The sequence below is a fragment of the Ailuropoda melanoleuca genome, chromosome 12, assembly GCF_002007445.2.
Source record: "Ailuropoda melanoleuca isolate Jingjing chromosome 12, ASM200744v2, whole genome shotgun sequence".
NCBI classification, from domain to species: Eukaryota; Metazoa; Chordata; class Mammalia; order Carnivora; family Ursidae; genus Ailuropoda; species Ailuropoda melanoleuca.
In genome coordinates this window covers 53,773,548-53,798,506 of record NC_048229.1, presented here as the reverse complement: position 1 = coordinate 53,798,506, position 24,959 = coordinate 53,773,548, and the positions used below count along the sequence as shown (strand labels likewise).

At 54.8% G+C, this 24,959-nt stretch overlaps 1 protein-coding gene across 2 annotated transcripts in view; it reads right to left on the bottom strand.

The window, feature by feature from the left end:
• SLC6A2 (solute carrier family 6 member 2) overlaps positions 1–19,394 on the bottom strand; it is a 46,398-nt gene extending 27,004 nt beyond the window's left edge. Inside the window, exons 1-4 of one of the 2 annotated variants that reach the window (XM_034638961.1) lie at positions 19,238–19,394; positions 18,488–18,812; positions 6,997–7,128; positions 4,868–5,105 (exon numbers count right to left, since the gene is read on the bottom strand). In XM_034638961.1, the coding sequence (XP_034494852.1) occupies positions 4,868–5,105; positions 6,997–7,128; positions 18,488–18,761 (644 nt within the window). In that variant the 5' untranslated portion in view covers positions 18,762–18,812; positions 19,238–19,394. Of the gene's footprint in view, positions 1–4,867; positions 5,106–6,996; positions 7,129–18,487; positions 19,062–19,237 lie in introns of those variants that run through there. The other variant, XM_034638962.1, reaches the window with a different exon arrangement.
• Positions 19,395–24,959: the final 5,565 nt, after the last annotated feature.

Below are 24,959 nucleotides of genomic sequence, written 5' to 3'. Positions count from 1 at the left end.
AAAAAGAAAAATCATGTCTTTTCCTTTAGCACGAGCTGGTGAAGGGGAGCACGAGGAGCCAAGGGCCTGTATGAGCAGCTCCTGCTATCTCCTGGTCCAAACCACATTCATAAGCTACGGAGGCCTAAGACCTCCACCCGCAAGCTCCCCGAAGGTTCTGGGATTTTCTGAGGCCCGCTCCTCAGAAGGGCGAAGGAGGTCCTCGATTTCCCACCACAGGACACTGTTGGGACGTCAGTCTGAACCAGGAAGAATCTCGCTCTGGCTGAGACAGGAAAGCAGAGTGGCTATGATATCAGAGTCTCCAGAGGGGCTGCACATAAGAGTCCCCATGCCCAGGCTGCACCCAGACCCATGAAATCAGGGCCTCTGGGTGTAGGGTCCAGGCATCTGTGTGTTTTAACGCTCTCTGCGTGGCTCTGAATCACTCCACTGGGCTGGGAGCTTGGCCTTTCCTCCCAGACTGCCTGCGTTCAAACCCACTTCGGATGTCACCTCTAAACTGCCTGACCCTGGACAAGTCATTTCCTGCGTGGGCCTCTTCCCTCACACATACAAGAATGATTCTATGATTCTAGACCACAGTGGTCAGGATGAAAAGCCATGGCGCGCAACGACGGGGACATAATCTAAGCCAGACAAACGTGAGTTGGGACTGTGACAACGTTTCCGAGTAATAATGACCATTTATAATGGCGAGAACGCAGCACAAGCCAGCGGCTAGGATGACGACAGGCTCTGGATTTCACTGCCGGGCAAGGCAGGGGCTAGGGTGAGGAGAGGGGGGCTCCTAGGGGCAAAGTGGAAGCAGGTGCTCACTCCCGGAGGCCTGGGCTGCGGGCTGTCCAGGGCCCGAATCTGGACTCCACAGGGCAGTGGCCGTGGGGGCCGTGGGCCAGCACTTCCCGGTCTCATCTGCAAATGAAGCTAACGTTGACAGCCCCTTCGTGTGCGCACTGAGGGGAAGAGTCACAGAAACCTCGCGGGGTGGGTGTGAGGCTTCCATTGAAGTCATGCCTACAGGGAAGTCAGGAGGAAGCTGGATGTGCATGGTAAGCGATGAGCTGTTCACGGGACAGTGAGGGAGATGGGAAGGACGCTGCTGTGGGAACAGATGTTCCATGTAAGTAACCGCAATGCTGCCGTCCTTGGGGCCCTGCAGACGTGGTTCGAATCTGATGACAATGACGGACCCTCTCCCCGCAAATTCCGAAACCTATATAGTTCTGCACGTGCCTGCTGGAAATCCACAGGAAACACAGAGGGAGGGAGGTGGGCATGCAGGGAGGGGACCCTTAGCAAATTCGCCGCGAGGGCTCATGGTGGGTCGGTTCTGGGTCTTGAGCCCCTAATTCCCCTGAGCCCCAAGAAGCAGCAGACTTTCCAGAGGCCACTTTTTACCAAACCGTATCTCCTTGGCCCCACTGGCCTGAGATGGCAAGGGTGGAAACTGGCCTAAGGGAACTCCGATCTCCAGATAATCGGGACTCACTCCCAGGTCCTTGGGGTTGAGAATCCGTCGGACTGACAGAGGCTGGTCCTAGCGTTCTGTCTTTTATGAATCTGTGTTTCCTCATCCTCTGGATCTCAACTGTCTGAGGTGGTAGCCACCAGCCCCACGCAGCTCTTTAGAAGTATATTGATGGAAATTAAATCACATTTAAAAATGTAATTCTTCGGTCACACTGGTCACGTGTCCATGGCTCCACTGGCCACATGTGGCTGCTTCACTGAACTGGACAGACAGACAACCTGTCTAGACTAGGAGTCAGCAAACCGCGGCCCCCAAGCCAAATCCAGGCTGTGGCCTGTGAGCTAAGAATGGTTTTTATCTTTTGAAAGGATAAAAGGAAACAAAGAAGAATAGGCAAGAGACATAGAAGGCCCTCAAAGCCCCAAATATTTGCCATCTGGGCTTTTATAGAACAGTTTGCCACACCCTCCTCCAGACCACGTGCTCCTCGAGAGTGAGGTCCCAGTGGCATTTCCACGTCCCACACCCCAGGAAGAAAGACAGTCCCTGCTCCATTCTCAAGGGCCCGCCGTGCAAACATTTTCCACTAGGTGGCTGAAGACAAGTTGACCATCACCCACCTCAGGACACAAAAGGATAGACTAGAGGATGACAGGATTCAACGGAACCACAAAATAAATGTCGACGGTTCTGGATTAAAACCACAGAATAAAATAACCCTCCACGAGCCCGTACAGACATAAATGAATGAATGATGCAGACCAAAACCACCACGAGCTGTCAGAGCCTCATACCTGTTAGAATGGCCGCCATCAAAAAACAAGACCTAACAAGCACTGGGGAGCAGGGAGGAAAGGGTCCCCTCGTGTGCTGTGGGTGGGGACGCAAACAGGCGCAGCTGCTGCGGGAAACAGTATGGAGAGAGACTCCTCGAAAAGTTAAAAACAGGGGCTCCCGGGTGGCTCAGTCGGTTAAGCGTCTGCCTTCGGCTCAGGTCCTGATCCCAGGGTCCTGGGATCGAATCCCTGCGTGGGGCTTCCCATTCGGCAGGGAGCCTGCTTCTCCCTCTCCCTCTGCCCCTCCCCTGCTCATGTGCTCGCTCTCTCTCTCTGTCAAATAAATAAATAAAATCTTTTTTTTTAAGTTAAAAATGAACTACCCTATGACCCAGCAATTCCACTGGTAGGTATTTATCTGAAGGAAGTGGAAACACTAATTCAAAAAGATACCTACACCCCTATCTATGTTCACTGCGGCATTATTTATAAGAGCCAAGACACGGGAACAAGACATCCATGGATGCGTGAACGTATAAAAATGATGGAGTGTGCGTGTGTGTGTCCCTATGGGGGGGCAGGGAGAGAAAGTGAGACAGACAGACAGATACACACACACACACACCATGGTATATAAACACAATATTCAGCCATAAAAAAGAAGGAAATCCTGCCATGTGTGACAACACAGACAGACCTTGACGGCATTATGCTAAGTGAAATAAGTCAGACAGAGAAAGACAAACCCCATATGATCCCACTTATATGTGGAATCCAAACCTTTAAAAAAAAAAATCCAAACTCCTAGATAAGATGAATTGGTAGTTGCGAGAGGCAGGGTTGGGGGTGGGCAAACAGGGTGAGGGGGGTCGAAAGATCCAAAGTTCCAGCTATAAAATAAGTAAGTCCTGGGATGCCACGTACAGCGCAGTCCCCCAGTTAACAATACTGTCCTGTGTATTTGAAAGTTGCTAAGAGAATAGATCTTAAAAATTTCTCATCACAAGGAAAAAAAATTGTAATTACGTGCAGCGATGGATGTTAACTGAACTTACTGTGGTCATCATTTTGCAATAAATACATGTTTCCAATCGCTGTACACCTGAAACATAATGTTACATGTCAATTTTAGCTCCAAAAAAAGAATTGAGTCACTGAATGAATGAATAAATAGGGGGAAAGGGACACCTCTTTCTTACAGAAGAATTCCAGTCAATTAATCTAGGGGGAATGATGAGAATAGAAAAATCACCATCAGACAAATGCTGTAAGGATCATCTTTGCTTGCAAGAGTCATTGAAGGGCGCTCAAGAATTGTGGGTCCAAGTATGGTGAGAAACAAGATATTCAGATAACTGCCAGCGGCTCCGTGGAAGACACTTGTGAATGACGCAGGAATAATGCTCTCTCCACACAGAAGGAAGCAGGCTGCTACGGTCTTAGCCAAGCGATCGCGATGCCTCCCAGAATGAGACTGGCATCACATACTCCCTGATCCGGCACACCGGGAAGGACACGCACTGTCTCTACGGTATTCTTGTCCAAAATGCCTAAGCTCAGCCTAACCAGGAGAAAACAGCAAACGAAGCCATGCGGAGGGCTACTTTACAGAATATCTGACCAGCACTCCTCCCAAGTGTCAAGGTCATGACACTCAAGGAAAGACCAAAGAATTCTCACAGATTGGAGACTAAGGGGAAGTGGATCCTGGGCCAGAAAAGGACATGAGTGGGAAAACTGGTGAATCAAAAAAAAATAAAATAAAAGGGCTTTAGCCAGTTAGTTAACAGCATATGAACGGTAATTTTCTGATTTCAGTCGCTGCACTCTGGTTCTAAAGGAGCCAAGTGGGTGGAGGGTATATGAGTTCTATAGGTCACTTTTATAACTTTTCTGTGTCTAAAATGGTGTCAGTATAAAAAATGTCTTTTTAAAAAAGATGTTCTGTCTTCTACCACCAGTGACTCTCACGCAAACATGGTCCAAACATTCCCCCCAAGCTGCACCACGTAGCTGGCCTGCTCCCGCCTCCCGAATTTCACTCCCAAGCCCTAGCTCCTCGCCCTGCTGGAATCCCCAGAGAGACAGCATCATGGGGCAGGCTAGGCGACGGCTCCAGGATCAGTTCCCCTCGGGTCCAAGCTATAGTTCCATTGGCTGAGCCCCTATACGTGTCCCCTCTGCTGGCTTCATCTGTTCTCATGTCACCTCCTCAGAGAAGCCCTCCCTGACCACCTGAGCTAATGTTCCTCCCCACCCGCATCCCTTTCTACCGCATACCTGGTTTTAGTTCCTTAAGAATGCCTACACTCCTGAAATTGTGTTTCATTTCCCAAAGGGCACGCCGACTCTCTAAAACGTTCTTGCTTCCCTACCTGCGGACTCCTGTGTTTCTCCCCAGCCCCACTCCCCCGTGCCGGAACGCGGGGTCCGCCGCTGCCCTGCCCACAACCAGATCCTCAGCTCCTAGCAGGTGCTGGCGGCTCAGGGCACCCTACAAACCGTGGCTGGGGTGTCCCCTCCTCTCTTGGGGTTTTTCCTTAGCCTTTGGCCCGGGGCCTGCCCAGCACCGGGGCTGGCGTGCCCGTGGGTGCAGGACACGCGGCTGATGACTTACTCATAGAACTCTGCTGCGGGCGTGAACTTGTACTTGGAGTACTTGGTGTGGTTGCCCAGCGCGGAGCTGTTGAGGAGCTTGGGGTCAGTGCAGTTGGGGCTGTTCCAGGAATGGCCGCAGTCAGTCCAGGGCAGTTTGAGGGTGAAGGAGGAGAAGAGGTAGTACAGGGACCAGGCGATGATGACGTTGTAATAGAAGCCGACGTAGATGGCGATGAGGATCACGGCGTAGCCCACTCCTGCGTGGGGGACGGCGCGGGGTCAGGCGGGGGCCTCCCCGGGCCCCGCCCCACAGCCGGTCACGGCTCCTGGGGCGCCAGCTCCGACCATGACCATGGCACCACCCGAGCCCTCCGCCCCTCCTTCTCTGCAGCCCCACCCATCTGCCCTGGGGACCCCCCAGCCCTGCGCCTGAGCGCTCTCTCTCACCCCTGCAGCTCCTCTGCCGCTCATCAGGCCGGGAGAAGCGCCGGGCCCTTCCGGCCCCCAGGAAGCAGCCAGAGTGTAAGTACTGGAGTGGCTGGAGGCACTGGACAGGGAGCATCCGGGTCCCTCACCCCGGGGCGGAGTAACAGGGAGGCCGGCTAATAGTGTCTCCCAGGCGGAGGAGCCCCTGGTCCAGCCATAGTGGAGCCGGCTCGATGACACACTTCTATTGGCTGACTCCCCTTCTCTGTGCCCTAACAGTCCTTCCTAGAATCACCTCCCCAAATAACTCCCTACACAATCCTTGTCTCAGGCCCTGCTTCTGGGGAACCCCAAGCAAACTCCCTGAGTAGCCCTGGGCCCTGCTTTCAACATCTCCTTCGTGCGTGTGTCAATCCTGCCTTCTTGAATATACTGGAAACTCCTCTTGGGCTAGCTAGTTCTAGGTGTTTGCCTAGACTTTTTTTTTTTTTCCTGTGCAGCATTGCTTGAAGGGGGTAGCCTTAAGCATTCTTAGCATGTGAGGTTTGGGTAAGGCTAATCCCTCATGCCCTTGACCTAGCTATAGGCACATGCCTCAGGCCTGGCCACTCAGAGTTCTGCTTGCCCAGAGCCATAAGGATTGGTTGACAGATGGGCTTATGACTCAAGTAAAACCAATGAGAGTCCTCTCGGGGAACTTTAAGGATGATAGAAGGTTTTTTGATTTCTTGTGTCACTGTTAAACTTGGTAGGAGGTCATCTTGTTCTTGCCGATGGCCAGTTTTGCTGGCACCTGAGAAGAATATGCCTGAGATGGATGCAAACGCTGACTTCAGATGGAGAGAGGTGGAGACAGATTCCAGGTGATCTTATTCAAGCACCTTGATCAAGCTGTACCTGAAGCTAGCAAGAAGCTTAGACTTTACTGTATCATAAGCCAATTAATTAATTCTCTTTTACATTAAAGACACTTTGAGTGGGATTTCCGGAAATTAAACTAAACAATCCTCACTAATACACGTTTTATAAGCCTCTTGTACTGGCCTATGTCTACTACAGGACTGAGTATGGAGACGGTGGTCAGGAGACACGTGCCAGCTGAGAAGAGGCACCCAGGAATCATAGTGGCCCTCAGTGCTATCTGGGCCCAGGTCACTAACCAGCGCTTGGGAGGCACTAATTCTGACTCCATGCCCTTCTCATCCTTGTACCGAGGGACCAAGAAATGCCAGTTACTATGGCTACTTTCTCCAGATGTGCTCCAAGTACCAAATGCCAGCAGGCTTCATCACCTCTCCCAGCTGTGATCAGTCAGTGGTGGCTGCTGGATTAAGGACTGTGAGACAGGTTTATAGCTGAGCCCGGAAAGGCCCCCGAGCAATTTACCATGTCTCTGCCATGGGAGCGTGAGCAGAGAGGAGTGGTGTGTGCTGGGTACTTCTGACACTAAGGTAAATATTTCCCTTACGGGAAACAGACATCTTCTGGTCACTCAGCGGTGGAAGCTGGACTGGTCCCCAGGTGTCTCGACTTTATAGGCTAAGCTGTTCCTCACACACCAGATGCTCTCCCCGTAACTATGAACCGTGGATGCTCTTGACCCTGCCCCCACCCCACCCCAGACAGCTGGCCTACCTCAGATCCCACCTCCGGAGCACTTCCTCCAAGGGGCACGGAGGAAATCTTTCGGACAACTTTGACACCCCCAGACCCATGCTTTACCTTTGAAGAACGGGCAGATCTTCCACACCGTGGCTGCTCCTTCTCGGTTGTACTGGCCCAGGGCCAGCTCCATGTAGAACAGAGGCATCCCGGCAATGATAAGGAACAGTGTGTACGGGATCAGAAAGGCACCTGGAGGACACAGAGGCAGCGTGTGACCCCCGGAGCCCTGCCCAGCCTTAGCCTGCCCCTCTGAGCGCCTGGGTCAACATCCAGGGGAGCCTTGGGGTCCTCACCCAGCGGCTCCCCGGCCACTTCCCGAGGGGGGCTTTGTGGTAGACGAACAGAGGGACGCAGAGACACGCGCACAAACTGCCACACTTGTATAATTGTGGGGGTACCCAGACTAGCCATCAGCCATGCTAATGGGGTTCCATGGTCAGGGCAGTAAATGCTGGCTTCATCAAGCTGAACGGACTTGTTTCTTGCAGGATTCTTCTGGCCTTCGATACATAGACACAGGCTGTGCCATGAGCATGCTTAGAGGTCTGGTGTTCACCAAATTCCTGCAGAACCTTTTCTCGCATGAACCGTCGCCCTAGGAGATGCCAATTGCCCCAAAGCCTCCTTGTAGAGGCCAGAAAATAGAGATCAGTGCCCAAAGTCACCTATGATTGAGTTTCTAACTTTGCTTCTATCGGTCTCATTTTCAGGTCTCGGGCGCTTTCCCAAACACCATCTCACTGGCTTATTAGTTTCACTAAGAGACATAACCAGAGACACAATCAGATAGGGTCACTCTGTGTCCCCCCCCTCCCCCGGAGGAAACTGAGGGCAGAGAAGGGAGTCGATTCAGTCCTGTTGGCACTGCTGGTAGGTGACAGAAGCAGGATGCGTACTCAGGTCTTCCAACGTGTCAGGCTCCCTCGCCCTGCTACAGGCAGCTGAAGGGAAGCAAACCCCGGAGCAGGTATCTGACCAAGGAAGGAGCCCACCCAGAGCATCGCAGAAACTAGAGGGGGCTCCTAGCAAGGAAGGGGCAGCGACTCATCCCTGAGAGAGTTCCCGGTGGGATGAGACATGGGTGAGTTTCAGAGATGATTCTCCGTGTGCCTGGCAGCCCCGGGGGAGCTTACGGGGCTCTGACACCGTGAGGTGACTCACTGGGATACGTGCCATGTCAGCCCCGGCTACAAGCGGGACCAAAGCAAAATGCCAGCTCCTTTTCCTGATGCAGCTGGAGGTGGCTGGGCCAGATCCACACTCATCCCCGCCTCTGGCCTTTGGCCGAGATGTCGTAACCTTGGAAACCAAACACGGTCTGGCCCACCCACTCCAGAAAAATGCAGAAACTGGGAAATATTTCCTGACGGTAGCATGAGTATGAGAACGTCCTGGGCCGTGTTCCAGGCACTTTCCAGGCAAGGTCTCATTCCATCTTCACACCAGCTCTAAGATGCAGAGATGATTACCATCTCGATTTTACAGGGGGTGATGGCGAAGTCACATGGCACCCCGGGTCAAACGCGCCCAGCAACTGAGACTGTCAGTCTCCACTTTCTTCCCAGGGCTTCTCCTCAGGAAGCCCAGGGCTCTTAAGGACAAAGCATGAAGTGTTGTAGCAAGAGATGGACCAACATGGTGGCATAGGAAAGAAACTACCAGAAAGTGAGTACCTCCTATGTATCAAGTAGGCACTGGGCGCTGGACATCTGGGATCCCATCTACCTTACCCAGAAAAATCTGAGGTAGCTCCTGATAGGCCCATTTTTCAGAGGAGGGAACTGAGGCTTGGGGAAATCAAGTGAGTTGACCAAGGTCACCCAGCCGGTCAGTGATGGATCTGGGGTTCAGGCCTAGGTCCGCCTGCCTCCCGAGCTCCAGAGCCATTCCAACATATTGTGCAGATTCCAGAACATTCTGGCTTCAGTGAAGGCCATGAGTCTGAGCAGGGTCTTAGAGGGGAGAGTGTTCTGACCCTGGGGATCTGGAACCAGCTCGGCCATCTAGTCTGTTGGTCATACCCTGGTCCGACACCCCATTCCCTGCCCCACGCCTGACCACGCCTGACTTCTCTGCAATGCCCAAGTGCCCACATCTCCCTTCCGCTCCTCATTTCCTGCTTTCAAACTCCACCCCAGCCCCTCTCCCACAGAGAGGGCTGATCTTGCACCTGAACCCATGTCTGCCCACGGTGGGACAGCAATCCCAGTGGGGGCGGTGATGCTCACGGAGGTAGGTGGTGGTGGTGACACTGGTGAGCTCCCGTTATATGCCAAGCCACACGCTAATTATTCATGTAAAACTGTCCCTGAGAGATAATTACCACTAATTCGCCCAAGTAGCTTGTCCAGACTAGGAAGTATGCAGCTGGGCTTCAAACCCTGATCTCTTTGAGCCCCACTCCATCTGTGGCCACATGCTACTGCCCTCGGGAGACCACAGCCAGAGAGGAGGGGAAACAGAGCTATCTGAATGAATGTTGAATAGGTCTGAAGACAGGTCGGTGGCCCAAGGGACAGCGGGGAAGGAAAAAGTCGGGAATCATGGCTCAGATCTTGGCCCTGTGGTTTGCTGCTGACAACATGACATTCTTTTCTACAGCAAAGGTAAGGAGCAACGTCAGCCAGCTAACCGAGTGTCTCACCTGGGCCAGTTTTCTCAACTCTTACCCCTCCGGGGGGCACCTGCCAACAGGTAGGCAGGTTGAGCAGGCTGAGATTCGTCTCCTCTTGGGCTCGGCTGGGAGTCCCAGCAAGGGAGAGGAGGAGGGGGGATGATGGGTCTGCACAAGCCCGAGGCTCTTCTCTGAATGCATTTGATGTGGGTCGGCCACCACTTCAGGAGGAAACAGCCCAAGAACACTCCAGAAAGATGGAACAGCTGAGTGTGGCTAAAAACCAGAAAGCTGCCCTGTGGCCAGTGCCTTATTCTCAAAGAAGACGTTGACCAGCTGGTTGGCTCAAGCCCCCTTGCAGAAAGATCTGGAGGAAGCTGGGGCAGAACTGAAGAGCTGGAAAGGGATTTCAGGGGTGACCGAGGTCAGCTGAGGAGGCCTCTCTTAGAAATAGGCCTGCAGCAGCTCCTGGGGAAACTGAGGCTGGGTGGCAAGTTTTCTAGAAGTTACTGTCCTGCAAGGCCTATAACCACCACACTCCCATGGGCCTGCTACATCTTCATGTGTCGTACTGCCAGCTGTAAGCAGCCTCGCACGGGGCCCGAGAGCAGAGAACCTCGGGCCACAGCCCACAATCCTGTCGTGATTCTGGAATGCTCCGGGTGTGCAGGTGCTGGTGTGCAGACCTGGAGAAACGCCTACAGGGCATACCTCCTGAGCCTTCAGCCCATATGCCTGTACACAGATGCATACCTGTGCACACTCACGATCCTTATGCACACTGACACCCACAAACACACGAGGGAAAGAACCGTCAATGGTAAAAGGGACTCTGACAGATGGCCTCGGATGAATTTATAAGGAAGGCGTCTGTTGCATCACCTCTAGCCCAGTGCACAGTGCACACTGCTTGACACGCTACCACTACAGGGAAACACTACTGGCCACAGAGGGGCTCTGGAATCTTCTGTGCAAACGCCAAGTCCTCAGGAAGGGAAGCGCTGTGGCCACTAAGTTCCGAGCGGGATCCACCCAGGCAGATGAGGAGGTCACATGAGGGGGAGCTCGGGAAAGGGGAGCGAATGTCTACAGGGGGCTCAGCTAGAGGGGGTAGGGCCCAGGCCTGGTGGCGATTTCGGGTGAGGTGGAGAGAGTGTGATCAGGGAGGGGCTGCAGGAAGGAGAGGAGGGCCCCCTGAGACCTAGCTGAACCCGCTTCCCAGACCGCTGGGGGCCGGATTCCTCAAACCGTGCCTTCTGGCCACACCCTGATATATCAAGAAGAGAAAACCCACAAAACTACAGATGGTCACTGCCTGTGGCTTTCGCCAGATTGCCATGAAAACCTTGGTCAAGGCCAAGACTTAGCCAGACTTGTGCCCCCTCCCCGAACACCCCAAAGGCATAGTAGACATAAGGGGGGAAGAGAGGGTGAGATTTCTGTAGGAGACAGTGCTGCCCCCGTCAGGTGCACGGGTGGGCTCGGGGGCAAGAGCAGGGGTCTACACCCACGTGGCCACGCCTTTCATGACACATCGGGCCACACCTCTTAAATCAAACATGCTCTCTCTTCTTACCTCAACTACTAGACCTTCATGATGGTTCTATTGTAAGGTTCAATTTTGGAGCCCTCCCCTCCTATAGTTCTGCAGGGCAATGTGATAACATAGGGGGAGCCCCATTTGCCTGCACCCCACTTCTTCCCCACCTCAGCCCTGTCCAACGACATGCAGGACCTTTTGCACACACGTGTGGAGTCTTGCGCCCACATGTCTAAGCTCTCTGTCCACACCCCTGCAGACAATGGGTCCCCAGCGTCCCCTGGGTCCCGGGCCCTGCGCACCTGTGCACAGCCCACACGACAGAAGGCATGAGCTGGGAGGCCCCTGCAGACCCAGAAGGGGGTTGGGGTGTTTGCACAGGGAATTCCAGGGTCCGGGTACCTGGAGTGGTGGGCGGGGAGGCAGTGCTCTGGGCGAGCAGGCTTTCTTGGCTCTGGCCTCGGTGAGAAGGGAAGGAGGACCGAACGGGGTTCCCTAAAGCACAGGGCCCAGGGCAGACCCGCTGTGACATAATGTGATACATAGATATTTGGTCTCTGCTCTGGGTTCCTGACACAGAGCTCTTAAAAACCCACACAATTTTCTGAATGGGAGTGATAGGAGTGTCTTACCCAGAGCTCCTACATCCCTTGAAATTTTCTGGGTGATAGGAGGATCTTTTGTTCTAATGAGACAATTCTTGGTGGGCTGCTGGGGGGGGGTGGTCCCCAGAAAAGCCAGACGCTGATTAGAAATTTGGAACTTTCGGCCCCAGCTTCCAACCTCGGGGAAAGAACGGGCGGCTGGAGATGAAGCTGATATCAATGATGCCCATGTGACGAAGCTTCCATAAAGGTCTCTGAACTACAGAACTCGGAAAACTTCTGGGGTGGTGAACACATCCACGTGCCAGGAGGGTGCCCTCGGCGAGGGCAGAAACTCCTGGGCTCGGCACTGTCCCAGACCTCGCCCCACGTACCTGCCCAACTGACTGCTCCTCGGTATCCTTCATCACACCCTTTATAACAAGCTGCAAGATGTAAGACGGTGCTTCCCTGAGTTCTAGGAGCTGCCATAGCGGATGACTGCACCTGACGAGGGGATTCCGGAAACCCCTGATTTGCAGCCAGGTGGTCAGAAGTGCAGCGGACCGCTGGAGACTTTGGCAGGCATCTGAAGTGGGAGCAGTCTTGCGGGGCAGTTCAGTGCCCTGAACCCGTGGGGTCTGCTCTCTCCGGGTCGACACCCCACTGGGGTCTGTAGTGTTGGAGCACGGGGCCGTGTGGAAGCACGGAGGACCGTCTCCGCACCACCGGTGTGCTGTGATAATGGCGATGATGGAGGAGAAGCAAGTACCTGGCACGTCCAAGGTGCTCCCTCCATGGGAATCGTGTCCTGCCATCACGCAGGGGAGCGCACGCAGGTCCCGTGGGGCCTCCTGTGCCCGTCCCAAGGGAGGCTGGCCATTCCCCTGTGGCCAAACAAGGGTGCAGACCACAGGCAGGAACGGGGTCAGGGTTCCCCCAGGCCACCGCCAGCTCCACGACCGGAAAGGGCTCCCACCGTGCTCCCCAGAAGCCCCTTGGGAGGGAGAGACCTGCTCCCCTGCAGCTGGTCCTGCTCAGCCCTCAGCCATAGGCCCCTTGGCAACGGCCTCAGTTGAAGAGAGCCACCGCCCCCAAGGCCACGTCCCCTTCCCAAGGTAGCTGATACCCAATGACCAATTGATGTCAGGGCATAATCCCGGCCTCCTCACCTCAACTCAGGACAAGTCTGGGGGGCCATCCCAGGCTCTGAGGTCCCCACGGTCCACTGAGGCTTTGCGGAACCTGGCGGCCAGCCTCTCCATCTGGCCAGCATGACTTTTTCCCGTTCCCTCAATCCCACCCCCCCTCAATTGGCAGCCTCCCCTTTCCACCTTCTGCCTGGCCTTAGAGCCACGGGGAACAAGCCAGATTGGTCTTGTCCAAAGCAATGCTTCCTGCACTGGGTGTTGGCCATAGCAACGCCCTCTGAGCCCTCACCAGCTCAGCCCCTGGCTTCATGCGGCCATCCCTTTAGGGAAACACTCTAGTTCTTATACTAAACCAAGCCCAGATCATTCGAGTTTGTCAGCACGGACTCTGTCCAGGGTAGGGTATCAGAACCATGAGATGACGGCTGTTTCCTCCTCCCCAAGACTCATCTTCTCCTTAAGGACCTCAAGGACCACCGTGGGCCCCTGCCCACTGGCCTCAGGATCCCCCTAACTTCTGCCCAAGTGGGGTCTTGTAGCCCTGGACTCCTGCCTCTCACCGAGATCAGCCGGGAGCTGGGGTGCACACCGCTGCAGACACTCCCGCTGCTCCAGGAGGGAGCTCCCCACAAGTGACCTACACATTCGGCCTAGGTGCTCCCAGCTGACCTCTGAGCTGACGTTGGCTCTGAGACCAGGGAACACCCCCAGCGAGGAAACATGCCCACTTCCTGATAGATGAACCCCCCCCGGCTCCTTTCAGGAGGGCACTGGGGGTGAAATTCAGGGAAACGGGGGTTGGGGCTACTTCGCCTCATGGCAGCTTTGCGGGGTGTGACCTGCTTTCTATTCACGAAAGCTGGAGTTTCCCTAGAGCTCCTTGAAGGTGCTGCTTTCCCATCTCGGTCCTGGTCTCTTGTCAATGAACCAAAAAGAGGGTCTTCCAGATGCTCAGAACTCCATTATAAGTGGAACCTCATCTCCCTCATTCGGGATATAAGACTTCCAATAACAGGATCCAAGATGACGTTGACTTTTAGGCTATCTACCCGAGACTACGAGCTCCCTAAAGGGAGCTTTTGCTCATCTCCGTGTTCCTGGAATATGGTGGGCATGTTGGAAATGCTTTCTCGTGCGGTAAGTGGCTCCCAGCAGTGACTCACATGGAGGATGCAGCTAATGAAAGCCCCAGGGCCTTCCTCCCCTTGCACTGTGAACTCATCCTTACTTAGGTAGTTGGGTCTGGGACCACAGGAAAGGGTGAAACATTTAGCCCCATGAAATCCCATCTTGCTGGAAACGGCTTCGTTAGCTCTTTCTGGCCAGCTCAGAGCAACGAGCCACATCATGCCAATGGCCCCAGATTAAGGACGCAGCTCTAGGTCCTGCTGAGCCCCCCTCATTCCTGCAAACTCGTCAGTGGAGGGCCCCGTCGGGTTTGGCAAGCTCAGGGCAAAGACGGCCTCCTACAGCCAGGTCGGGTGGGAGAACACCGAGTTTGCAAGCCTCTGACCTCTGTACCAGCCATCACTTCACATCCAGCCTCCGGAAGCCCAAACATGTTGGCCAAGGGGGTTCCCGCCCCACGGGCTATGGATACCTGAGACCCTCAGCATACTAGGGAATGGAGAAGAACCCTCTTCGGGACCAGAACCACATCTCATGGGCCCCCGTGCAGGAATATTAATCCCCATCATCCAGGTGAGCAAAGAGCCGTGGGAGGAGGTCAGACTCCCAGAACACGGAGCAGAGCTCAGCTCTTGATTCTTGATTCCCTGGGCCCAGGTGTGCCTGCTGCCCGGCCTGACTCCCCTTCCTTAATTTCCTCCTGGAATCAATTCTGCTCCCTCCAAACTCAGGACTCGACCGTACTCCTGGGTCTAGCCTATAGTTGAAAATCAACAAACAATAACAACGATAGGAACAGGTCCATTTCCTGAGCTGCTTCTATGTGCCAGACACTATGTTGAAGGCTTTGTTTATGTCCCCGATATCATCACCCTGCCGGAAGGTAGATGCTTTCTCCTTCCCTGCACAAGGAAACTGCGGCCCAGAGAGGATGAGTTCAGGGCTCCATTGCCAGGAAATGTCAAGCTCAGATTCAAACCTGGGTCTGCCTGAACCTGGAGACCATTTGTCTGACAGCACAGGACTCATCTCAAACAGAAGCAGCCATCGCCGAGACCCCTTTCCTGGGGCCGGGCAGGCCGACATGGAGAGCCAGGCGATCGGCCCACGCCTCCCTGGGGACCAGCACAGGCCAGGCCCAAGACGACAGGTGCAGGGGAGATTCTAGCATCCTGAAAATAGCCCCCACATCCTGGCACTGTCTCTCTGTTTGAGAAGGTTCTGGAATTTCCAAGACTGGCTTTCCCCGTCCATAGCCTCCCGCACGTGTGCCTCCCAGCAGCTGGCCTCTGGGAAGATGTTCAGACAGGGGGATCGTTCCCAGGAATTTATTCAGAAAGTATTAGCCGGGGGCCTAAACTATTGGTATCTGTATCATTTCACAACATGCTCCGGTCTGAGCCAGCGGGCACAGCCAGACTTGGAGGTTACTATGTGCAAACTGGCAGCAGAAGCTCACACGGGCTAGTACACAACAAGGCGGCCGAGTCCTGGCTTGGGTGCAGCTCTGAGCCAGGTCACTGGAGAAGGAGAGCTCATGGGGGTCATCGAAGCTCATCTCCAGCTGTCACAGGGAACTTGGGCTAGGAGAGGGGCAGGGCCATGCCCAGAGAAATGGAGCTGGGATTCAAACTCGGGTCTTCGGGCTGCTTCCACCATTACAGGACACCCACCTGCCAACCTGCTTGCACATCTCAGGGGCTGACTTTAGAATTATGGTGAAGGACTGATCCCCAAAGAGCAGCCAGGAGGGCTCAGCAGAGATGAAGTTCCAAAGGGGCCAGCTGAGCTCCCCTGGAGGGTTAAGGGGTAGCTCAGAAAAGGAGCTGCCTTCGAGTCGGCAATGGAGGGGGAGGCTGCATGGCTCCCCTGGGTCAACCACGGACATGGTGGCCAGTAATGGAAATTTCACTGGTACAACTTCCCCACCCCTTAGCCTGGCATTCAAGATCTCCAGGACCGGGCCCTGACTTGCCTCTCCGCCCTTATCTCTGCTGGCTTGCCCTCCCGCCAGCCCACACTCCTCGTCTCTGAGATGATCCCACATGCATTCTCGAGCAACGAGCATGCCTCCTACTGTCTCAAGGCTTATCCATGCACCTCCCATCCCGAGGGGCTGAGCTCCGAGGACAGTCCACGTCCCCATCTTTCTCAATCAGCCCCTCTTCAGGCCTTTAGAACGCTTGTCACCTCTCCCATCCATTTCCCACATCATCAAAATGGGGTTGAGGAAGAGCGGCAGCTGCCTTTACTAGGGGCCATACTCCCTGCGTGGCTCTCCATGAGCCTTATACCACATTATCCCATCCTCACCCTCTGAAAGGTGAAAACCATTCTTTCCATTTGACAGATGAGGACATTGAGGCAGGAGAGACCAAAGTCCCACTGGCAGAAGTTGGAACCCAGGACTCCATGGCCAAGGCCCCTGACCCCTAGCCTGCTGGCCCCAGCCCACCAGCGCGAGCTCCCTTTCTTGGTCAGTTCCTGCCGGGGTTCCCGCTGTCTCTGGGTAGGCATTAAGGCGTGGATCATTCCATTCATTTACTCATTCAATAGAAGTCTGTTGGGTACCTTCTACCACCTTTCTAGGATCTGGACCTTATTTTGAGCATTCGAAATACAGTCAGGAAAAAGCCACAGTCTATGCCCCCGTCTGTTTGGGTGACCGATACACAAAGAGATAAAAGACCAAACAACACGGCTGGGCTATATGCAGAGTTTGCAGACCAACGACAGGGAGCTTCCTGCCCAGTTTGCCTAAAAATTAGAACCTGTGACAAATTGGCTGTGTTTGTCCCCCGCCTCACACCTGGTGTATCACCGAGCATACAGCAAGTGCTCACAGTTGGTGGCAATGGCCTCGGGAGCGCACAGTGGGAGCTCCAGAATATCCGTCTAGCCGACATGTCCAACTGGCCATCTGGGGTGCTTTTAGTTTCAACCAACACCTACGACAGTGACAATGGCGTGCAGTGGCGTGACGCTTTAGGTGACTAAAGCTCCTGTCAGGCAGACGTGGTGATGAATATACATAGGGGGCCCCCGCGGAGCCTAGCACTGTGCCTCACACCGAGAGGAACCCGGGGACTGTTGCTGGTTCATGAGGGGTCCTCCTGCTGTCTTGGGACATGCAGCCTCGGACGGCCACTGAGGACAGGCCAGACGGTGCATCTTAGGGTCTCGGTCTGTCTTTCATTCATCATCTCCCCACCTGCTAAAAATACATGCAATCTGCTTTCCTCCCTCCCTGGGTCCAAAAGGCCAGAATTCTTAAAGCCGACCAGATACTTGAGAGGCTGCGGCAGCCAACCACGGAGGAGTGTCACCTCTGGATCGTGCTTCCCATTTCTCAGCCAGAGCGAGTGTCCAGAGCAAAGGCTGAAGCAGAGAGCTAGGTCCCAGACCCTACAGAACCCGTTGCGAGCCTTCCCTTTACCCGGTTCCAAGCCCTCGCGCTGCCTGCCTCTGACCACCTGCAGTCATGAGCTAGAGCCCTGCCAGGCAGGATGACCTTGTGGATAGAGAGAAGTTTCCAGAGCCGGGCTCCCCTTTGCCAACTTCTTCCTCCCCATCATTTTCCCAGGCTTTCGGCAGGCACCCCTGAACTCATTCCAGCAAGGGGCGCAGGACTGGGGTGGTTTGGGCGCCCAGAAGCAAAGGCCCTCAAGAAGGGGCTAGAGTCTTAGGACCTTGTGTCTCACCCCCTAGGCCCCTTCTTCCAGGGATCTGCTGTAGTTGGTCTCTAGACTCACGTCCCAGGCAGGTAGGTCATCTGTCACCCGGCTCGGGATAGGGAAGAGACCCCGGCTGCTTCCACTGGAGTTTTCTCCAGGCCCCTCTCTCACTCCACCCTACATTGTGGCCAGGACCCCAGGAGGTAAAGGCTTCATCCCAGGCCTCCTGCCTCCAAGATCAGGTGAGTTCTTGGTACCTAATGACGCAATCCTATCGAGGCTGTGCACTCAGGCGCCACCAGCAACACAACCCCCATCCTGAGAGAGGTGTTCCCTCTGACACTAGCTTCTCTCTGTGTGTCTCTGTTTCAGAGTCTTTGTCTCCAAGAGTGCAGGGCCCCCCAAGTGCCTTCAGGGAACCCACATCCTCTCTCCCTTTGTGGCCCAGAGGTCTCTGGCCCAAGGCTCAGAGTGCTGGAGTTAGGGTTCCCATGTGCCTGGTTGTCACTTCCTGTGCCCTTCTGGGACCCCTTCCAGAGCTCTCCAAATCTCCACCTCTCTTCCTGCGAACCATCAAAAGATCAGTGTTTCTCACCCAACTTAGGGCCCCAGATTCTGTCCTTCCACCCATGCACTTATCACTGTCCAGGGGCAAGCCTCCACTTCCCTTTTCCACCGGGGGCTCCACTCCTTTTTCCATGAGCCCTGTCCAGACCCTTCCTGCGTTCCAGACTCACTCACACGCTTCCTCTTCTACCGCGCGCATCCTAGCATCTCCGTCCCAGCCCCTATCCCCGCCACTGCTGCGGGACAGGTAGCCTCGCAAGTCCAAACCCCCAGCCCATCAGGGGTCTCACCACCACCGTTCTTGTAGCAGAGGTAGGGGAAGCGCCACACGTTGGCCAGGTCCACGGCGAAGCCTATCACCGACAGCAGGAAGTCGATCTTCTTGCCCCAGGTCTCCCGGGGCTGCTCGTCCCCTGCGCGGGACGCCAGGAGACACTGGACGCCGTTGCGCTCTTTCACCACCAACAGCTCCGCGGCTTTGCGCCCTTGCACGGGCTGCTCGGGCCCCTGGTCCGCCCCGCTGTTCTCGGGCTGCACCTGCGGCTTCATCCGCGCCAGAAGCATGGGTGCGGTTGGCGAGGGGAACGTCAGCGGTACTGGGAGCACTCCGAGGCTCTGCGCGGATGAAAGGGAAAGATGCGGTCACTAGGCCATCCCGCCCTGCTTGCGCCTCCAGAGACCTCCCCGGAGCGCGGAGACACAGCGGCCAGCGCGCCCTGGGCGGACGCGGGGTTTCCCCAAACGCGAGCGCGTCTGTTGGAAAAAAAAAAAAAATTGGAAACAGTGGTAGTGGCGCGTGGAACTGAGACGGAACTGAGAGGTGGAGACCGCCCCTGTCCGCCCCGTGGGTCCGGCCTGGGACCCCGCAGCACGTCCCTCATTCGCCCGCTCCCTCTCGCCCCCAGATGGCGGGGCTGGGACACGCAGAAGCTGAGATTTCCCAGGGGCGGGGACCCTGCCAGTGCCGTTTCCTGCCCCCTGCCCCCCAGCTCGGATCGGTGCCGTCTCCAGCAGCCCCGGGAGCCTCCCCGGACACTCACCCTTCTGCACTTCAAACTCGCTGCCACTCTCTCTCTGCGCTCGCAGCCAGGGCCTCCCCGGCACACCTCGGCCAGGAGGCGCGCAGGGCGCACTCACGTGTCCGGCAGCGCCGCGATCCCAGGTGCCCCGCCTGGCCGCGGCAGGCTGTGCGGCGCGGGCCGGGGCTGGGCTCCGCCGCGTGGCGCTCGGGCGCGGCCCGAGGAGCGCAGNCCTGCGCCCCAGGTAACGCGCCGATTGCATTAAGCCCGCGCCGGGCCCGCTCCGTCTGGAGCCTGTTAGCGCTAATGGGGACTGACAGCGCGGCCGGGGCTGGGCAGGGGCGGGGGCGCGGCGCGGGCTCGGGGGGCGACTCGGGGACCGGGCGCCCGCTCCGTTGCCAGTACGCACAGGCGCGCCAGACGCAGCTCCCGGGGGGCACCGGGCTCTGACTTCCCACCACGGGAAAAGAGCGAGACGCCCAGAACTGGGGTCAGAGTCGCGTCTGAGAGGGGCCCAGGAAAAGACCACGGAGAGCAAATGACCCGAGTCAGTTCCAGCTCTGTCATCCGCAGCAGGCCACTTAAACTACCCTGCGGAGTTTTCTCCGTCAACAAAGTGGGGATGTTCTGCTCAGTGCCTACCTAGGTTTGCAAACCTGCTGGTGGCCTGTTGGCTGGCTCACAGTTCAAAGGTCATACCCCCGCCCTGACCTCCTCTGTTTGTTACACAGATTTGCAGGTGTGACTCCTGTTCCATGAGCCTGAGAACTTTATTCATTTATCCACCCCCCGTTCATTTACCTCTTCCTCATCTGCTCCTACATATGCCTGCGATGTGCCAGTCACTGTTCTAGGCTCTTGGGAGACAGTCCCGCACAACTTATTCAAAAATCCCTGACAGGGTACACTTTACATTCTGCCTGGTGGGAAAACAAGAAACATAATAAATAAGCACATTGTATGGTGTGTGGGGAGGTGATATGTGCAAAGGGAAAAGTGAGCCTGGTAAGGGGTTAGGAGGGGGAGAAGGGGAGGCAGTTCCTCAGGGAATTTGAGAAGGCAACATTTAAACAAATAAAGGAGTGAGCCATTTGGACCTGGTATTCACGCATTCATTCACTTGCCTGGTTAATTTCTTCATTCATCAAATGATCACCTGCTGTGTGCCGGAACAGGGCTGGCTCCAGGAGCCATGGAGATAGCCCCTGCCATCAAAGAGCTAACAGTCCAGTGTGTAAAGAGTCCATCACAACCCAGTGTGGTCAGGATTGGTTGTAACTACAGGGGTATGGAAATTGGTTGGAGCTGAATCAGCAAGTAAGGGGGGGGGGCGGTAATCCAAGAAGGCGTCACAGAGGTGACAACACATAAGGGGGATGGGCAGGAATTTTGACAAACCCAGGCAGGCTGACCTTTCTGTTCTTTAAATAGTCCAAGCTCAAACCCACCACAGGACCTTGACACTTGCTGGTTCCTCTGCCTGAATTGTTCAGATAATAGTTCAGTAGTCCCTTCCTGACCACTCAAATCTAAAATACACCCCCACTCTCTAACACATCACCCTGTTTTACTCCCTGCATTACATCAGTATACACATGTATTTATTTGTTTATTATAGGTCTCCTCTTGGGTAGCATATGAGCTCCATGAAGGCAGGCACCTTGACTGTCCTATACACCACTGTGTTCCTAACACCTGGGACATACTAAGGCACCAATGACTATGGAAACGGAATGCATTCGTGGTGGTGCATGGGGTGTTGAGGGCATTTTTGCCAGAGGGACCAGCATGACAAATATCCTCTGTGAAGGATGTACAGAGGAAGGGAAAATTAGTGAGTGGTGAGTCTGCCCTGACCTTCTGGGGGCTGATGAGGAGAGGCAGAAGAAGGTCAGGGGAAGGATTGAGCCAGTTTCAGGAGAGCCTGGAGCCACAGGTTCCCATCCATCAAGGTTGTCAATCTCCTTTGACCCAGGGGTTATCTTGATAAGCCCGGGAGGAAAGCAGGAATGAAATCATCTTGCCATTTTTCAGATCAGGGAACTGTGGCTCTGAGGACTCAAGGGACCTGCCCAAGGACCCACAGATTGGAACTGACAAAGTTGAAATGAGATCCCAGGTCTCCTGGCTCCCCACCTCTGTCCGCTCCACCGATTGGTGGCTCGAGATCCTCAGAATGTCTCTAATGATCACGTTTCCCTCCTCTGCTTTTACCCCATGCCCCACCCAGCTGGTTCCGAGTCTCCCACCTCTGAACAGCCCGGGAAGCCCCAGGCTCCCCCGCCGCCCACCGCAACATCCCCGTCTCCTCACTGCCACAGCCTCCCAGCTGACCACCTCACGTCCCGTATCTTTCCAGCCGCCCGAGGTTCACCAGCTGCCAGAGCTCCTTCTAAAACTCGAGTCTGATCACCTCTCGCTTCTGCCCCCTCTTCTGTCTCCCCCCCAGCGAGAGACAACACACCGAGTGATTTCATTAATCCTGGATTTAAGGTAATTTTATTTTCTTCTTTATACTTCTCTTTATCTGCCAACCTGTCTATAATGAGCATTTGATACTTAGGCCATCAGAAAAAGATAACCCACAATTTCTTAAAATCCTCCGATCTTTTCAAGATACTATCTAACCACCTTTAGCAGTACAGACAAGATTCTGCCTGTCTATTCAGTCACATCTCTTGCTATTCTAATTCTCTCCTCATTCTCCCTACAAACCCTTTGCCTGATCCAAAAAAATATACTTTATTCTCTAGCAACATGGGAGATACTCAACGACTAGTGGTATCCTGGACATCTTGTGCCTTTTTACACCTCTGGGTTTTTAACTCTGCTCTCACCATCTTCCTCTTGTCTACCCGGAGAACTCCTATTCATCCTTCAAAACCTCAGATGTCACCTCCACTGTACAGCCCTCCCTGACAACCACCTCCCAACCACCTCCTTCTTTCTACTGCTCTGAATATTTGTCTAGTTCAGTCATCTGTGTGATTTCCCTTCTAGGGACAAGGACAGTACCCAATATATCCTGTCACATAGCTTGTGCTCTAGAAATGTGTATAAAACAGAACTAGAAGAGATCTCAATCATTGGCTGGGTTTGGTGTCTTTGGTTGGGGTTGTTTATGTTGGATTCCTCCAGAAGCGGAATCTGAAACAAAGATTTGAATTCAAGTAGTTTATTTGGGAGGCAACTTCTGGAAGCACTTTTATAGGCGTGGGGACGGGAGGCAAGAAAGGGAAAGGAACCAACAGAGGGGATGTGAAGGAGCAGTTATAGCTGTGGGCAGCTGGTGTCCAGCCCTGCCGGGGACTTCTGGGAGACTGCATAGAGCCTGCCTCTGTTGTCCCACTCCCGGGCAAGGAAATTGAAGTATTTATCCATTAAGTCTGTGCCCGGGGTGCTCACTTGCCAGCATTTCCAGCCTGCCTGGTGTGTGGGCTGAGTGTGCTCCAGTTGCCAGGGAAAGGCTTCTAGCAGCATCCCAGGTACTGGCAGTAGGGAGCTGGTGGTGGGGTCTGCACTGGCAGGAACAGTGTGGGCGGGGCACTGGAAGTGTTTCTACAGGGATGGAGGGAGGGACCCCCAGGGACCCCCCCACTCCTGCACGCCATCAAAGGGCCAATCAGCAAGCCCCGAGAGTTCGCCTGTGCTTTCCAAGACTTCTGGGGGACAGCAGTGGAAACACCAGGCTGGGGCTGGACTGAAGGGGAAGGCGTCTCTCTCCCTTTCCGGTCCAGACTCCCTGCCCATCACTCCAAGAGCCATGGGGCCATGTGGCTTCTCTCCATACCCTGCATTCTGCCCTTCCAGGTGGCCTGAGGGCAAGTGGGTGGGCAGACGGCTGAAGCATTATCAGAGCTAACTTGATCTCTGGGGAGGCGTCATTTCCACTTACCATGGCACTTGGTGACACAGGCCATGGGCACAAGGTGATGGCTGGTGCTGTCAGTCTAGCTCTGGACATCTCCCAGCCGACGCCAAGACCCTGACACACAAAGGATACCCTGGAGGGCATTTGGAATCCAAGGGGCTGGGTACGGGACGTGCCTTGAGGATCCTATCAGAACCTGTGCCTTCATTGCCCTGATGGGGAAACTAAGGCCAGAGAAGAGGAGAGGTTTACCTGTAGGTTTCCTCCCTTCCTTTTCTCCTCCCTCCCTCCCCCCTTCCTCCCTCCCTCCCTCCTTCCCTTTCATCCTTCCTCCCTCCCTTCTCCCTTTCTTCACTCCCTCCCTCTCTCCCTCCCTCCATTCTTCCTTCCTCCCTTTTTCTTTCTGTCTTTCTTTTCTTTCTTTTTTTTTTTTAAACCAGGGCATTAGACCTATGTCCTTGCAGCTGACCTGCCCTGGGGCCTTCGCTCACTGATATAACTCTCATTGCATTTACAAATAGCATAAAATCCCCTCAATAAAAGACCCCCTATATGCTGAAATCAGTCTCCTCCGGAACACCTTTGTGAAAGTCCCCTGGTCCTTAAGGCTTCCAGCTTACCCAGAGGTGGCTCAGGCCTTAGAGTCTTGTCTGCTGAGCTCCTACCCCACCAGCAGACAGCAATCAGGCACTGGCATTAAAGCGCATCCAACCACCATTGACCTGCACAGTCACATCCTCCACCTGGGTCCAACTACAGACTGCACGTCTCTATGTGGGGACAAAAGGCACCTGGAATTTACTGGGTCCAAAATAGAATTCTTGAGCTCCCCTTCCTGGCCTTCCCGCAAACATGCTTCTCCTGGTTCCCCCTCATTCCGGGTGATGGCATCTTCTTCCTTCTAGCTCCTCAGGCCAAAACAGCTTGGAGTTGGCCTTGACCCCTCTTTTTCATATTTCCATGTCCAATGCTACTGCAAACTCTTATGGGTCCGAGCTGCCTCACCTCTGCCCACCTCCACGGGGACTGGCCTGCCACCGTCTCTCCCCTGGAGGACTGCACAGCCACTGAGCGGCCTCCCAAACTCTGCCCTTGCCTCTGAAGGTTAAGCCCTACTCAGCTGCCAGATCTTTTGGGACCGAGTTCAGATCCTGTCCCTCTCTCTCATGCTCCCGTCTCACTCAGCATAAAACCGAATAAAAACGCATCCTTTTGTGGACTTGCCAGTCAAGCCCAGCCAAGCCCTGTGGCCGCCGGGGCAGGGGAATCAGGCAAGGACGGAGATGCTGGGCGAGGAGAGAACAGGAGGGCAGTTGGTGTGGCAGACACAGCCCTGGGCCGGGAGTCAGCACCGGGGTCCTGACTTCTGCTCTGCTGGTTTCAGGCTTTGGGATCACGGGTAAGTCCAATGGCAACATGGGGATGAACCCTAGGAAGAAGGCAGGTCAGGAGAGGAGCTGGGGAGGGAGACAGGGAAGGAGGGAAGGAGGGGTACAAGGCAGAGGGATTCAGCCTCTTGGGAGGAAAGGGGCCCTCCCTCCACGGCAGGAGCACCTTAATACATCCTTTGGCCTTAAGGTGGTCACATGAGCTATGGTGACAGGGCACTCACACTTAGTTTGCGCCTGTCTAGGGGTAGAGGGGACTTGTGGTCAGCTGACCAGGGCGAGCCATAGTCGGGCTGGCACAAAGACACTCTGCTCCTCCGGGGAATATCGGAGCAGGAGGGACCCCCAGAAACCTTTATGCCCAGGCGTGCTCTGTTGGAAGACCAGGAACTCCTGAGATAATCGGATGAAACATGGATTCTTCCAGAGATAGGCACACACACACACAGCATTTTTAATTTAGTGTGAAATTTGTCATACTTAA